Below are 15455 nucleotides of genomic sequence, written 5' to 3'. Positions count from 1 at the left end.
ATACAGTAGCGCCATTTAATACAAATGTTTCAGGTCATAATTTTATTGTTTTATTTAACACGTTTGGTAATCATTCACATTCGCTGCTGAAACAAGTGAACCCTTGTATCAAATAAATTGTAAAATTTTAATTGGCATCAATAATGTTTCCTGACCAGACAAGAAAGTGTGGGGTAATTTGGAACTGTTCTGGAATTTCGTGTATGAACAACACTTTTTTTTATGTCATATCACAGTATCTCATTTAGATTAGAATGAGGACTGCTACAGGAAAGTTAAAAAAAGAAAAAAAAAAAAGTGTTTTTATTAGTAGTGATTTTAGACCTTTGTCAGTGTACACCTGCTCAGACAGTTAAAAATAATGTTTTATGTAAATATAACAAGTAATGCATTATGAAAACAATTTATGGTTCCACGTGAGTCTGGGGAATCTTGGTGCAAACAGGTTGCGTGGCGCAGCAGTCTAATGCCTTTCCTCCTTTGCATGGGCCCTATTGTACAGTACGTTCTTAAATTTGTGATCCCACAGTTATTGGTTGCTTCCAGTTCCAAATGACTGCCCAGGGAACGGAGTATTCGGAGACTGAGGTACCATGGCACCAGCACCATTTGTGGCACATCAATAAATTACAATTGTGTGTTATTAGTTAGTGTTTGTCTGTCATTATTACCCGAATAAAGGCGGCACGGTGGCTAAGTGGGTAGCACTGTCACCTCACAGCAAGAAGGTCCTGGGTTCGATCCCCAGTTGGGCGGTCCGGGTCCTTTCTGTGTGAAGTTTGCATGTTCTCCCCGTTTCTGCGTGGGTTTCCTCCGGGTGCTCCGGTTTCCTCCCACAGTCCAAAGGCATGCAAGTGAGGTTAATTGAAGATACTAAATTATCCATGACTGTGTTTGATATAACCTTGAGAACTGATGAATCTTGTGTAATGAGTAACTACTGTTTCTGGCATGAATGTAACCAAAGTGTAAAACATGACGTTAAAATCCTAATAAACAAACAAACAAACCCGAATAAAGATCACGGTTTTTGTAAAGGTATTAAATAAGAAATCAACATAATTCCAGTGGGTTGCAACTGTACGTGGTATTTTTACTACTTATCATTCCGGAAGCTAATAAATTGAGAGTCATATTGAGTACAGCCACTGCGGGGCGGAAACAGCTTAGCTGCTGAAATCACACTGTGTAAAAGGAGGAAGCGAGCGCGCACTTCACTTCACTTTTGTCGTTTAGCAGAAACTCCTGGATATTATTATTATTTTTTATCAATAAATATATATTTTAATTGTTATATATATAAACCAATCCAGCCGTCAGTCTGATTAAAACCTGGAGATGTGACGGTAAGTGTAAAAGCTTGTTAGTTTACCATAAATGTTTTTGTTTATGCAGCAGAGACTGTCAGGGTTCATTCCTACTGTTTAAATGTATTATTCTGTAATGTAAACATGTAGTAATTTGCACACTGATTGTTGGTTTGGACGAGAATGTCTAAACCTACGAGACCATTATTAAAAATAAACTGTATGACAGCTGTTAAGTGACACCTACTTAACAGGTGTCACTTGTTGGGCATCCCATTCCAGAATTTTGGGTGTACTTGTGGAGGTGCCCGCCCCCTTTTCAGCTATACCAGCCTCTGCTTTTCTTCTCACGAGATTTTGAAATGGGTCTGTGGTATCTCTTGTGTTTACACTGATCAACCATAACATTAAAACCACCTCCTAGGAGCACTTTGTAGTTCTACAATTACTGACTGTAGTCCATCTGTTTCTCTGCATGCTTTGTTAGCCCCCTTTCATGCTGTTCTTCAATGGTCCGGACCCCCACAGGACCACTACAGAGCAGGTATTATTTGGGTGGTGGATCATTCTCAGCACTGCAGTGACACTGACATGATGGTGGTGTGTTAGTGTGTGTTGTGCTGGAAATAAGTGGATAAGACAAAGCAATGCTGATGGAGTTTTTAAACACCTCACTGTCACTGCTGGACTGGGAGTAGTCCACCAACCAAAAGTATCCAGCCAACAGTGCCCCGTGGGCAGCGTCCTGTGACCACTGATGAAGGTCTAGAACAGGGGTTTTAGGCATGCGCCCCCCTTCGTGTGCCGAGCACGACTTGCGCTCCCCCTCACACCATGCCCCCCTCCCCTTGGTGGAACAGCACTCGGTCGCGTGTACCAGGCGCTGCTTCCGCCACGCCCCCCTCCCCTGGATAAGGCACAGTTCGAGCACGGATGCCAAGCACGGCTTTCACCATGCGCCCCTCCCCTTAGTGGACCACGGCTCAATCGCCACCGGACAGCCGCTCGCGCCCCCTCGGGCAAGTACTCGCACCCCCCCATGGGGGCGCGCCCCACAGGTTGAAGACCCCTGGTCTAGAAGATGACCAAATCAAACAGCAGCAATAGATGAGCGATCGTCTCTGACTTTACATTTACTAGAGAGTCTAATATAGTGGGCAGTGAGTGGACACGGTATTTAAAACTCCAGCAGCGCTGCTGTGTCTTATCCTCTCATACCAGCACAACGCACACTAACACACCACCACCAAGTCATTGTCACTGCAGTGCTGAGAATGATCCACCACCTAAATAATACCTACTGTGTGGAGGTCCTGTGGGGGTCCTGACCATTGAAGAACAGGGTAAAAGCAGGCTAAAATGTATGTAGAGAAACAGATGGACTACAGTCAGTAATTGTAGAACTACAAGTGCTCCCATATGGTAAGCGGAGCTTATAAAATGGACTATGTGTGTAGAAACCAGGAGGTGGTTTTAATGTTATGGCTGATTGGTGTAAGGTCAAATGCATTAGTAAGATCAGGCTCTGATTTTGGACTAAAAGGCCTGGAGTTTCTCTGCACCAAACCTGTCAAACCATGTTGGGGCAAAATTATGTTGGACCAGAAAATGGTTTAACCCAAACTGTTGACACAAAGTTGGTAGCATATTGATTTGATGTCGTTGAAGAGCTACTTGTATGGATGAAACAACAAATCTCAATAATCAGGATTGGTGTACACATACTTTTGCCATACAATGCACATTAAAGTCCTTTTAACAGATAAGAGAACTATCTGTGGGGAAAAAAATGAAAAGTACTTTTGCTTATTGGCTTAATTTCTTATGTGAGAACATCTGACTGTTTACAGCTGTATAAATTACCTTGAAAAAACTTCACATGAGTACAGAAAACATCATGACTGACAGCGGCAACAAAAGCAAACAGAGGCCTCCAAGGTGGCTGGACTATGGCAGCATCAATGCGGAAGGCCGTTGGGACACATGTCCTACCTGCCAAGGCACAGGACGAATACCAAGAGGTAGGCCTCATTTAACCAACCCAAAACATGCAGTTTCATTCTATTTTATATGTTTATCAATGCACAAGGATGTTTTCCTGCATATTAAGAGTGGTTGCACCTGTAAAACCATTTTCTTTTTGCAGTAATAACAGGTAAGGCCACATTTCATGTGTTTAGATTGTTTAGTATGACAGCTTTTAACAGAATGTAGATTTTCCTTTTGATAAGTAAGAACAACTTTACATCTTTACATGTAATCAGCTCAGCCATATGCTAATTGGGAACATACTCATGTCCTACAGCCATTCCTCAAAAGCGAGCCAGTCCTTTTACCTTTTTGGCTCTGTGTAAAGCCAGTTATAACTGTACAAAATAGAATGTTTAATTAGTATTACTCTGACCAGCCCAGTCATGTGATCAGCTCAATATAATTGTTATTGGCCTAAGCGGATCAAAGTGTGCAATCTGTTTCTGCCCTTCTTTAGTCTTAAGAAATGTAACATGAAAGCAGTCAATCATTAATGTTTGTAAATGGCAAAAAGACTAGCAGGGTTAACTTAGCATGTATTAGGGTGAAAACAAGTTCGATTTTAGTGCTGAAATATGTCATTACTTATAAATGAATAATGAATGTATTAGTAACCAAATCAAAAAATATTTTCTTATAACTGAATGTATGTGAGAAATGCAAGTGAGAACAAAGACTAACAGGCTAACTAGATAGCATTTTGTATTTTGGATGTGATTGGTCTGTTAATGTGTCATCCTGAAGATTAAACTGAATGACAACCCCTGTCCATTTACCCTGTTTAACTTATGTGTGCTTAAGTTGGCGTATGCCTTTTTTAAATAATGAAATGTTACTTCTGGATTCTAATTATTATTAAGGTTTCCCCTCTGCAATCTATGTAAAATATACATATATAACATTTTCATATATACATCGATCAGCCATAACATTAAAACCACCTCCTTGTTTCTACACTCACTGTCCATTTTATTGGCTCTACTTACCATATAGTAGCACTTTGTAGTTTTACAATTACTGACTGTAATCCATCTATTTCTCTACATACCTTTTTAGCCTGCTTTCACCCTGTTCTTCAATGGTCAGGACCACCACAGAGTAGGTATTATTTGGGTGGTGGGTCATTCTCATCACTGAGAACAATGACATGGTGGTGCTGTGTTAGTGTGTGTTGTGCTGGTATGAGTGGTTCAGACACAGCAGCGCTGCTGGAGTTTTTAAATACCGTGTCCACTCACTGTTCACTCTATTAGACACTCCTACCTAGTTGGTCCACCTTGTAGATCTAAAGTCAGAGACAATCGCTCATCTATTGCTGCTGTTTGAGTTGGTCATCTTCTAGACCTTCATCAGTGGTCACAGGACACTGCACATGGGGCTCTGCTGGCTGGATATTTTTGGTTAGTGGACTATTCTCAGTCCAGCGGGACAGTGAGGTGTTTAAAAACTCCATCAGCGCTGCTGTGTCTGATCCACTCATACCAGCACAACACACACTAACACACCACCACCATGTCAGTGTCACTGCAGTGCTGAGAATGATCCACCACCCAAATAATACTTACTTTGTAGTGGTCCTGTGGGGGTCCTGACCATTGCAGAACAGCATGAAAGGGAACTAACAAATCATGCAGAGAAATAGATGGACTACAGTCAGTAATTGTAGAACTACAAAGGGCTTCTATATGGTAAGTGGAGCTGATAAAATAGACAGTGAGTGTAGAAACAAGGAGGTGGTTTTAATGTTATGGCTGATTGGTGTATATATACCATTTTAATTACATTTTGCCTTTATTATTTTACTTATTATTAAAGACATTCTGTACATTTAGGTCAGGAAGCCACACTGGTAGCAGTTATTCCATGCAGTGACCAAAGGCTAAAGCCTCGTCATACGTAAGTATTACATGTTGATCTGTTACACATCTCTTTCAGATCTTTTACAAAACCATAGATCTACAAAATAACATTTATAATTTTGAACTAAAACTGAATTACTAATGAAAATCAACAAATCCTTGGATGTTACTTTTTTTTCTTATGAATCTGTATTCATACTCTTCACACAACACAAACTGGGACAGGAGTGTACGTGTAATTGTTTGTAGAATATTCAATTTTCACCATTCTGAATTATTCTACAATCTGTGAATTGGTAAGTATGAGTATCATGATTAGGTTTAAAAGGAGAGTCCTGACTTACTACTTATGTCAACCTTTGCCAACTAGTTTAAAAGGAACATTTCTTTAAAGAAGATTGCAACTAATTTAGATCTTTTACCATATATCAGACATAATATAATCCAAAACAATATTTTTGTAGGGAAAGGTCCAGAAATGAATGTTGAATGTGCATGACCTTTAAGGCCTCAGGTGGCATTGCATTTAAAATCCATCAAGCTACTAAGTTTAATATAGCCATATGGGCCCAGGATTACTTTGGAAAACGGTTGTCACCTACACACTAATTTTGATTATTATTATATCTAACTAATGTAATAAATACCAAACGTTATAATGTGTATATATACATGTTTTGCAGGAAGCTGTATGTATTCATTTCGGTTACATTGTCTCTCCTGACTTGTTTCCTGATCCTGTACTTCCTCTTTCCTCGGAGCATGGACATATCCCCTGTAACTCTTCAGTCCTCAGCCATCTATTTCACACCCAATAAAATTGAGATGATAATTACTGTAAGTGGTTTTATAATTTACACCAATCCCAACCATCAGAATACATTGTATGCACTCCTCATGTAGAATAGAACGCCTTTATTTATCATTTATACATATTAATGTGTACAGTACAACGAAATTCTTTCTTCACATATCCCAGCTTGTTTGGAAGCTGGGGTCAGAGCGAGGGTCAGCCATTGTACGGCGCCCCTGGTGCCGAAAGGGTGAAGGACCATGCTCAAGGGCCCAACAGTGGCTGTATGGCAGAGCTGGGATTTGAACTCTCAACCTTTCAGTTGATCACCCAAAGCTCTACCCACTAGGCCACCACCATCTATGTAACATCACAATATGAGGTTTAGGGAACTAAAGGCACTGAAAATAGCAACATCTAAATTTGTTTTGTGATGCTCCAAGCCCGGCTAGGTCAGTCGGTAGAGCATGAGACTCTTAATCTCAGGGTCGTGGGTTCGAGCCCCAGAATGTGTAAGTACCTTCATTTAGTGGGATAGCTGTGGCCTAGTGGTTAAGGTACTGGACTAGTAATCCAAAGGTTGCTGGTTCAAGCCCCACCACTGCCAGGTTGCCACTGTTGGGCCCTTGAGGAAGGCCCTTAACTCTCAATTACTTAGACAATATGCTGTCACTGTACTGTAAGTCGCTTTGGATAAAAGCGTCTGCTAAATGCTGAAAATGTAAAATGTAAATGCTCTTGGTTTTTTATTTGCTGTACCTTAACAAAATGTGCAGTAAAAACAAAACATTAATGCAATGCTGGCTGTTGCTGTTTTTATTTGTAGTATAACCATTTAATATCATTACCTGTCCACTGTCTAACTTGCAGAACAGACTAAACCTCAGCAATCAAAACTTTGTCATGATTGAAGTTCGTGATCTGGATTTGCAAGTCCTGATTAATGAGACAGTGGTTGGAAGGACCAAAATTCCAAATGTGACCTCAGTCCCTCCACGCTCGCAGAAAACAGTAGGTCTTTATTGTTTAGATCTTTTTTCATTTAAAGTTTTTAATGGCTTTACTGAATACAGTATGAATTATGGCTCTTAAACATGTTTATGTTTTTATGATTTTGCTTTTGCAGTTCACTGTGGTAACTAACAACACCATTGATGATCCTGGCCTGAAGTAAGTACAGTTCATAACTAATAAATAACAAATTATTACATTGTAATTCTAACTAATAATAGCATATTGAGACCAGAAACAAATGCACATATTGGTGTTAAAAAATTATTTCCATGGAACTTCAGTTTGCAACAAATATTTACCCAGAGTCTAGTGTGATTTTACCAGAAGGTGAAAGAATTTTACTTTATACGGCGCTGTATTAAATAATTTTGGTATTAAGCATTTCTATTTGCTCTTTCTCTTTCTGCTTGTCATATGTAAAGATAAAATAACATTTAAAGTAAGTCAGAAAATATATAATTAAATCAAAGTATAGGCATCAAAGTGGCACAGCAACTGTTGTGGGTGCCACATAACACAAAGGTTCCTGCAGCCTGGGTTTGAGTGTGTGATGCCTTGCAATTAATTATTGCCCTGTACAAGTTGTGTTCCAGCCTTGTTCTCTAAAAATTACATTTGTAATAGCTGTCATGGCTACTTTGTACAAATCTGTAATTTGTAGATTTATTCACTCACTCACTTTCTTTACTGCTTATCAATTATGGTCATTGGTGGGGAAGGGGGGGTCCTGGAGCCTATCCCAGATTTTCAATGGGCGCAAGGCACACAGTAACACCCTGGATGGGGCACCAGTCCATCGCAGGGCAGACACACATACACACACCCATTCACCTATAGGGCAATTCAGTGTCTCCAATTAACCTGACTGCATGTTATTGGACTGTGGGAGGAAACCGGAGCTCCCAGAGGAAACCCACGCAGACACTGGGAGAACATGCAACCTCCGCACAGAAAGGACCTGGACCGCCTCGCCTGGGGATCGAACCCAGGACCCTCTTGCCGTGAGGCGACAGTGCTACCCACCGAGCCACCGTGCTGCCCTGTTTGTAGATTCTCATTTCTTTATTTGAATTATAAAACTAGAAAGAACAGATTTCCAATGTCCGTGATCAACTTTATTCTTTTTTGTAAATATAAACTTTTTGAATTTGATGCCTGCAATCTGCACTCTGAAAACATTGTGACAGAGGCATGAATATCCCAGTCACACTGTTTACCCATGTGTTACTAATTTACCTGTTTATTGTGGGATGATATAACCCAAATACTGAATAAACGTTTCAGTCTTTTTCGCCTCTGTCCCTACTTTTTTGGAGTGTGTTGTAGGCATCCAGTTCTAAATGTGTTTTTAGCGCTTCTCTGAAAATTGGTTTTGTATAAAGCAAATCAAATATCTACATGGATGTGTTATCAGCCATGAAAATATATATTCATCAGTTGGTGGCACAAAACTTTGATATTCAACATGTATTGTCCTCATTGTTTGTTAACCATTTATACAAATATTAGGTCAATGTTTGGGACACCAGGTAAAACTGTGCCTTATGATTTAATAAATAATTATCATTTTCCACAGTAACTACTGCAAGTTGACTTCCATTCGGATCCACACCCTGTTTTTGCATTTGCAGTAAGTATTCATTTTTACAAAATTGCAAGTATTTATAATGCACAGCCTTACACATAGACCTTAAATCTGGAGCATGCTAACACTGTAAACACAGCACGTGTCAAACTCAAGGCCCACGGGCCAAATCCGAGAGCTTAATGATTATGATTGTCTTAGAATACACTGTAAAATCGTACAGAATCTGCATCTCCCACAATGCATGCCGATTTTGTGACCTGCAAAGTGACCGCATCCAGCCACTAGATGGCGGTGTTTCCACATCAGCGTTTAACTGAGGCGGTTTTCCAAGAAGTGAATGTTGAGAAATATTTACAAATAATCCCAAAATGTACAAGAAGAGAAAATTGAAGCAGAAGGAGGTGATTTAATGAAAGATGGGAAAGTGAATACAAGTTTGTGCTTCAAGAAGAAAAACTGGTACATCTCTTGTGAGATGAGGCCGTGTCTGTGGTAAAGGAGTACAATATAAATGTAGATGTACATTATAAATATACAGTATAAATTTGGCATTTTGACACCAAAGAAATCCAAGAAAAACAACAAATTGTCCAAGACTTAAAAGCCTTTGAGGGCCACCATAATGCAGATGTGACCCTCGATGAAACTCTGTGAGTTTGACACTCCTGCTCTAAAGATTTAATCATTAGGTGAAGAAGAACTGGCCCGTGATTTGTTTCTGATCACCTCATAATGAGCTTATAATAATTTATATATAACATATTCATACAATGCATGTTAGTAATTAATGAATGTTATATGATCCTTTCCACAGAATGACTGTAAAGGCCTCCTACCTTTCTCATGAGGAACAACTGTCTATTGATACATTTGAATATGTTGATTGCGGAAGAAACACGACAGTTCCTCATACTCTTCCACAGTTTCACTGACAGACTGGATATGGTGACACAATATTAGAAACCAAAGGGAACATAGGTAGAGAATGCTGAAGTAGATTTTAAGAAAATGACAGTGTCTTGCTTTAAATGTTTGAATGTACTTACAGTGGTTTGCATACCTATTTCACATGTGGCCTGGAAGATTATGTTAAATGTAAAAAAATTTCCCTGGAATGAACTACAAACCACTGGAGCTAATGCTAAGTTAAAGTGCCTCCTCCCTACTGTACATATTCACAGTGAATATTTTTAAAGCACCCCTGAATGTGTTATTTTACATGATTAAACAGAATCAGGCACTGGCAGCCCAGCTATAAATGAGCTGAACCCCTTACCCTTCCACTGGCGCCTCCTACACATAAAGTGGTTTTCCTGGTGCTTCTGCTCCAGAAACAGGGGCGATGCGGTGCAACTGGGGCAGTCCGCTCTCCCAGTGCGTCTCCCTTGGGAAGCCCTAATACGCCAAAAGAATGCTGTTGTGATGTATAGGAAACCCTCCACCTGGAACAAATCAATGTTCTTGAGGCGCAGGGATTGACAGATTACACACTATGCCTCCATGTTCCATGTGTCACCCTAACTAGGCAGCACAGAGGGACACAACTCCACAGCATGAGTGAGCTGCTAAACTCAATTCCACTGCCACCAAATTATAAAATGTATATAATAATAAGCATTAACTAATTGCTTACTTACTGCTTATTAACTAACTGCATCATGCAAATACAATGAATTTTTTTTTTGTGATATACTGTAAAGTAGTCAATGTCAAAATACTCTTGCAAGAAAAAGTAAGTGAACCCTTTGGTTTGCATGTTAAGTAAGTCACAATGTAACTGAACTAATAACACACAAACAGTTGTACCATTCACTGTCGTTTATTGAGCACATTAACTAAACATACACTATGTGGATCATTGGTCCTCAAACTACCAATCAATTACATCAGGAAAAGCTACTACCAGGCTGCTATGATATTCTGTAGCCACACCAGCCATTTGTGGGTAAGGCTGGGCCCTTCTTCACCATGTAGTACATAGTAGGTGGTTTAGGATGCAGTCATTGTTTGCATGAATGCAGTCTTCATTTGCGAAAGGTAAAAGAGTAGAGATAGAATCATTTCACCACTGCTGAACTGGCACTGCTTTGTGATCAGCTGTCCGCATCACCACTGTTGAAAGTACTGTGTAGACTAAAACATATGCACCAATTATGACAATTAGAAAACAAATCAACGCTTACTTAAGTTACAGCCATTTAAAACACTTTACTGCTTTTATTATTAGATAGAAAACAAGTGGTGTAACTTACTGTGTATCTGTTTTCAGTCTTAGTGCTATATTGCTCTGTTTCAGACTGACAAATGAGCTTTTCATCTAGGAGTTGAAAATGGCAAACAAAACTATTTTATTAACATATACTGAGTAAAATTGTTTAACTTAAATTCACAATTTTTAACGTCTATGCACAACTGTTAAACACATTATTTCTAAATACATGACATACCCAGAGGTTCATTGTTCAATGTGGTTGTCAAAGGAGTTTGTTTCTGCTGGTCTCCGTGCTATACCAAAGAAGAACAGAAAACACTATTTGAGTGCGAAGACTGGTCATGACTTCCCTCAATTGCTCAGAATGTATAATGTCACACTACTCTAAGTCGCTTTGGATAAAGGCGTCTGCTAAATGCCAAAAATGTAAATGTAAATAGCTGGCCTATGAATTTAAAAGGGAATTCAAATTAGACAACACCTCTTTTAAACACAGCTTACAGTGACACTGGTCTTGGCTTTGGCAGCATGTCTGCGGTCCAGCACACTCTGCCGCCGGCGAGCCTCCCAGTGCATCGCTGACATCATACACCACTTAATGAAAGACCTGAGAAGGAGATTTATGTGACCAGTCAGCAAAAGGAAACATGAGAGCTTCCCTTTTCTGATTCATGTAATTGAAGATCCAGTGCTGAAAGGTGTCAATTGTTCAAATTGAACAGGAAAATAGAAATCAACCGGATTTATAAGATGAGTACAAGTGTGCAGTGCAAATCATTCAGAATTTTCAAACATGAGCAAGTGTAAATTTTAACTTAACTTCAAAAATCATATTAAGAACTTACAGAAATGTTGTATTTAGCCAGTCATACTGTTCTTGAGCTTACCAGTAACACAGTCTGATTTACAATCAACACAGTCGATGACTCTGTAAAAAATAAATGACATAAAAAGCAAGAACCTAAAGTGTGTGATATGCATTACACTTACCAACCTGAGCCCTTTGAAGAGACAAGCACACACACACACACACAAACCTGTCTGTACTGAGTACTGACCCCTAGGCTGCTCTGACGCCTGATGGCTCACGTGTTCCCTAGCAACTTTTGTACAACAAAAAACACCTCCAGTGTCTTGCACAGCAATGTGACGTCATTTTTAGGTCATGTTTTACACTCTTTGGTTACATTCATGACAGAACCAGTAGTTACTCGTATCACAAGATTCATCAGTTCACAAGTCTAATGTCAAACACAGTCATGGACAATTTTGTATCTCCAATTCACCTCATTTGCACGTTTTTGGACTGTGGGAGGAAACCAGAGCTCCAGGAGGAAACCCACACAGACACAGGGAGAACAGGAAGAACCCAGGACCTTCTTGCTGTAAGGCCACCATGTGTGATGTCACAAAATACAGTCCTTTTACCATAAAACATACTAATAGTAATAATAATAACGTCACACTATTTTATAAAAAGTACTATTACTATTAATTTGCAAACTACTTCACAAGCTACTTTACTTCACCACCCAGAAAATGTTAGGTGGCACAAAAGTCTTTAGACAAGTCTTAAGTCTTGAGACAAAATTTAGGTCATTTTAAACAAGACAAATTTTTTAAAGTCTATTGATTATTTAAATTAAAAAAACCCAAAACATTGTGTACTAATTAAAATGTGAAGGGCCATGAATGTCTAAACAGGTTTTTGTTTTTGCATTTTCCCCTTTTTTTTGTAGTAGCATGAAAAAAACTCACGATGGCGCCACAATAGCTCATGTTTAATACATGAACGCCACGTAAAACCCATGCTTCACACACACACACATCTATCTATCTATCTATCTATCTATCTATCTATCTATCTATCTATCTATCTATCTATCTATCTATCTATCTATCTATCTATCTATCTATCTATCTATCTATCTATCTATCTATCTATCTATCTATCTATCTACAGTGGGGTCAAAAAGTATTGTCAGCCACTGATTGTGCAGGTTCTCCTACTTAGAAAGATGAGAGAGGTCTGTAATTTTCATCATAGGTTCACTTCAACTATGAGAGACAAAATGAGAAAAAAAAATCCAGGAAATCACATTGTAGGATTTTTAAAGAATTTATTTGTAAATTATGGTGGAAAATAAGTATTTGGTCAATAACAAACAAGCAAGATTTCTGGCTCTCACAGACCTGTAACTTCTTCTTTAAGAAGCTCTTCTGTCTTCCACTCGTTACCTGTATTAATGGCACCTGTTTGACCTCGTTATCTGTATAAAAGACACCTGTCCACAGCCTCAAACAGTCAGACTCCAAACTCAACCATGGCCAAGAACAAAGAGCTGTCGAAGGACACTCTACAAACTCTACAACTCTACTCTACAAAATTGTAGACCTGCACCAGGCTGGGAAGAGTGAATCTACAATAGGCAAGCAGGTTGGTGTGAATAAATCAACTGTGGGAGCAATTGTAAGAAAATGGAAGACATACAAGACCATTGATAATCTCCCTTGGGGTCAAGATCTCATCCCGTGGGGTCAAAATGATCATGAGAGTGGTGAGCAAAAATCCCAGAACTACACGGAGGGACCTGATGAATGACCTGCAGAGAGCTGGGACCAAAGTAACAAAGGCTACCATCAGTAACACACTACGCCGAGAGCGACTCAAATCCTGCAGTGCCAGGCGTGTCCCCCTGCTTAAGCCAGTACATGTCCAGGCCCATCTGAAGTTTGCCAGAGAGCATATGGATGATCCAGAAGAGGATTGGGAGAATATCATGTGGTCAGATGAAACCAAAATGGAACTTTTTGGTAGAAACTCAACTCGTCGTGTTTGGAGGAAGAAGAAGAACCCAAGAACACCATACCTACTGTGAAGCATGGGGGTGGAAACATCATGCTTTGGGGCTGTTTTTCTGCAAAGGGGACAGGACGACTGATCTGTGTTCAGGGAAGAATGAACGGGGCAATGTATCGTGAGATTTTAAGCCAAAACCTCCTTCCATCAGTGAGATCATTGAAGATGGAACGTGGCTGGCTCTTCCAGCATGACAATGATCCCAAACACACCGCTCGGGCAACGAAGGAGTGGCTCCGTAAAAAGCATTTCAAGGTCCTGGAGTGGCCTAGCCAGTCTCCAGACCTCAACCCCATAGAAAATTTGTGGAGTCCGTGTTGCCCAGCGACAGCCCCAAAACATCACTGCTCTAGAGGAGATCTGCATGGAGGAATGGGCCAAAATACCAGCTACAGTGTGTGCAAACCTGGTGAAGACTTACAGGAAACGTTTGACCTCTGTCATTGCCAACAAAGGTCATGTTACAAAGTATTGAGTTGAACATTTGTTATTGACCAAATACTTATTTTCCACCATAATTTACAAATAAATTCTTTAAAAATCCTACAATGTGATTTCCTGGATTTTTTTTTCTCATTTTGTCTCTCATAGTTGAAGTGTACCTATGATGAAAATTACAGACCTCTCTCATCTTTCTAAGTAGGAGAACTTGCACAATCAGTGGCTGACTAAATACTTTTTGACCCCACTGTATCTGTCTGTCTGTCTGTCTCTGTGTGTGTGTGTGTGTGTGTGTGTGTGTGTGTATTTATGTATGTATGTATGTATTTTTGCACATGGGATAAATATGGGATAAAATTTGTTCAATTGATGACTGATACTAGTGACTGAAATGGACAATTTTTAAAACTGGGTCACTACCATGATAAGCCCATGGCCGAGGCCCTGTGATGTATTGGCGTCCCATCCGGACAGCCCTGTGTTAGTTACTACCCTGACCAGAATAAAGAGGTGGTAAAATAAAATTTTTGTTATATTTTTTTACTGTGGAAAAATAAGATCTTTGGTCAGTGTCTCTGAGGAGTTTGACATGCTCTCCCCATGTTTGTGTGGGTTTCCCCAGATTACTCTGGTTTCCTCCCACCTCCCAAAAGCCTGCCAGTATGTAGACTGTCTCTTTTAAAAAGACTATAGGAGTGAGTAAGTAAGCCAGTGGGTGAGTTTGTTATGCCCTGTGATAGATTGGTGCCATGTGCAGAGTTTATTTCTTGCATCTCAGAAAGGATTGTGGTTTGTGTCATCAAAAAGAATGTTTAGATCACATATTACATATCTTTATTCACATATTAAATATCTTTATTATATTTATTACGTACAAGTATTGTACAGTAATACTTACTCAATGTACTTGACCTGCGGGTGCCTCACAGCAAGAAGGTCCTGGGTTCGATCCCCAGGTGGGGCTGTCCGGGTTTTTTCTGTGTGGAGTTTGCATGTTCTCCCCGTGTCTGCGTGGGTTTCCTCCGGGTGCTCCAGTTTCCTCCCACAGTCCAAAGACGTGCAAGTGAGATGAATTGGAGACACTAAATTGTCCACGACTGTGTTCGATATAACCTTGTGAACTGATGAACCTCGTGTAATGAGTAACTACCGTTCCTGTCATGAATGTAACCAAAGTGTAAAACATGATGTTAAAATCCTAATAAACAAACAAACAAACTTTGACCTGCTGTAATGCTTGACTTTCTCTTCGGAATTAATAAATCAATCTATCTATCTATCTATCTATCTATCTATCTATCTATCTATCTATCTATCTATCTATCTATCTATCTATCTATCTATCTATCT

At 39.6% G+C, this 15455-nt stretch overlaps 1 protein-coding gene across 2 annotated transcripts; it reads left to right on the top strand.

Annotated features, from left to right (window-relative positions):
• Window positions 1-1196: 1196 nt before the first annotated feature.
• On the top strand, window positions 1197-10402 carry tmem106a (transmembrane protein 106A). Of its 2 annotated transcripts, none has more exons than XM_063003086.1 (8): window positions 1197-1346; window positions 3197-3328; window positions 5171-5234; window positions 5881-6034; window positions 6861-7001; window positions 7117-7160; window positions 8581-8634; window positions 9407-10402. In XM_063003086.1, exons 2-8 carry the CDS (start codon window positions 3205-3207, stop codon window positions 9522-9524), a joined length of 699 nt encoding a protein of 232 aa, XP_062859156.1. In that variant the 5' UTR covers window positions 1197-1346; window positions 3197-3204; the 3' UTR covers window positions 9525-10402. The 2 variants fall into 2 exon arrangements, with proteins under 2 accessions (XP_062859156.1, XP_062859155.1); XM_063003085.1 differs by having other exon boundaries at window positions 3158-3328.
• The last annotated feature ends 5053 nt before the right edge of the window (window positions 10403-15455 follow it).

The sequence above is a fragment of the Trichomycterus rosablanca genome, chromosome 10 (genome assembly GCF_030014385.1).
Source record: "Trichomycterus rosablanca isolate fTriRos1 chromosome 10, fTriRos1.hap1, whole genome shotgun sequence".
In the NCBI taxonomy this organism is placed as follows: Eukaryota; Metazoa; Chordata; class Actinopteri; order Siluriformes; family Trichomycteridae; genus Trichomycterus; species Trichomycterus rosablanca.
The sequence above is the reverse complement of the archived record's forward strand: the minus strand, read 5'-3'. Positions and strand labels throughout refer to the sequence as shown.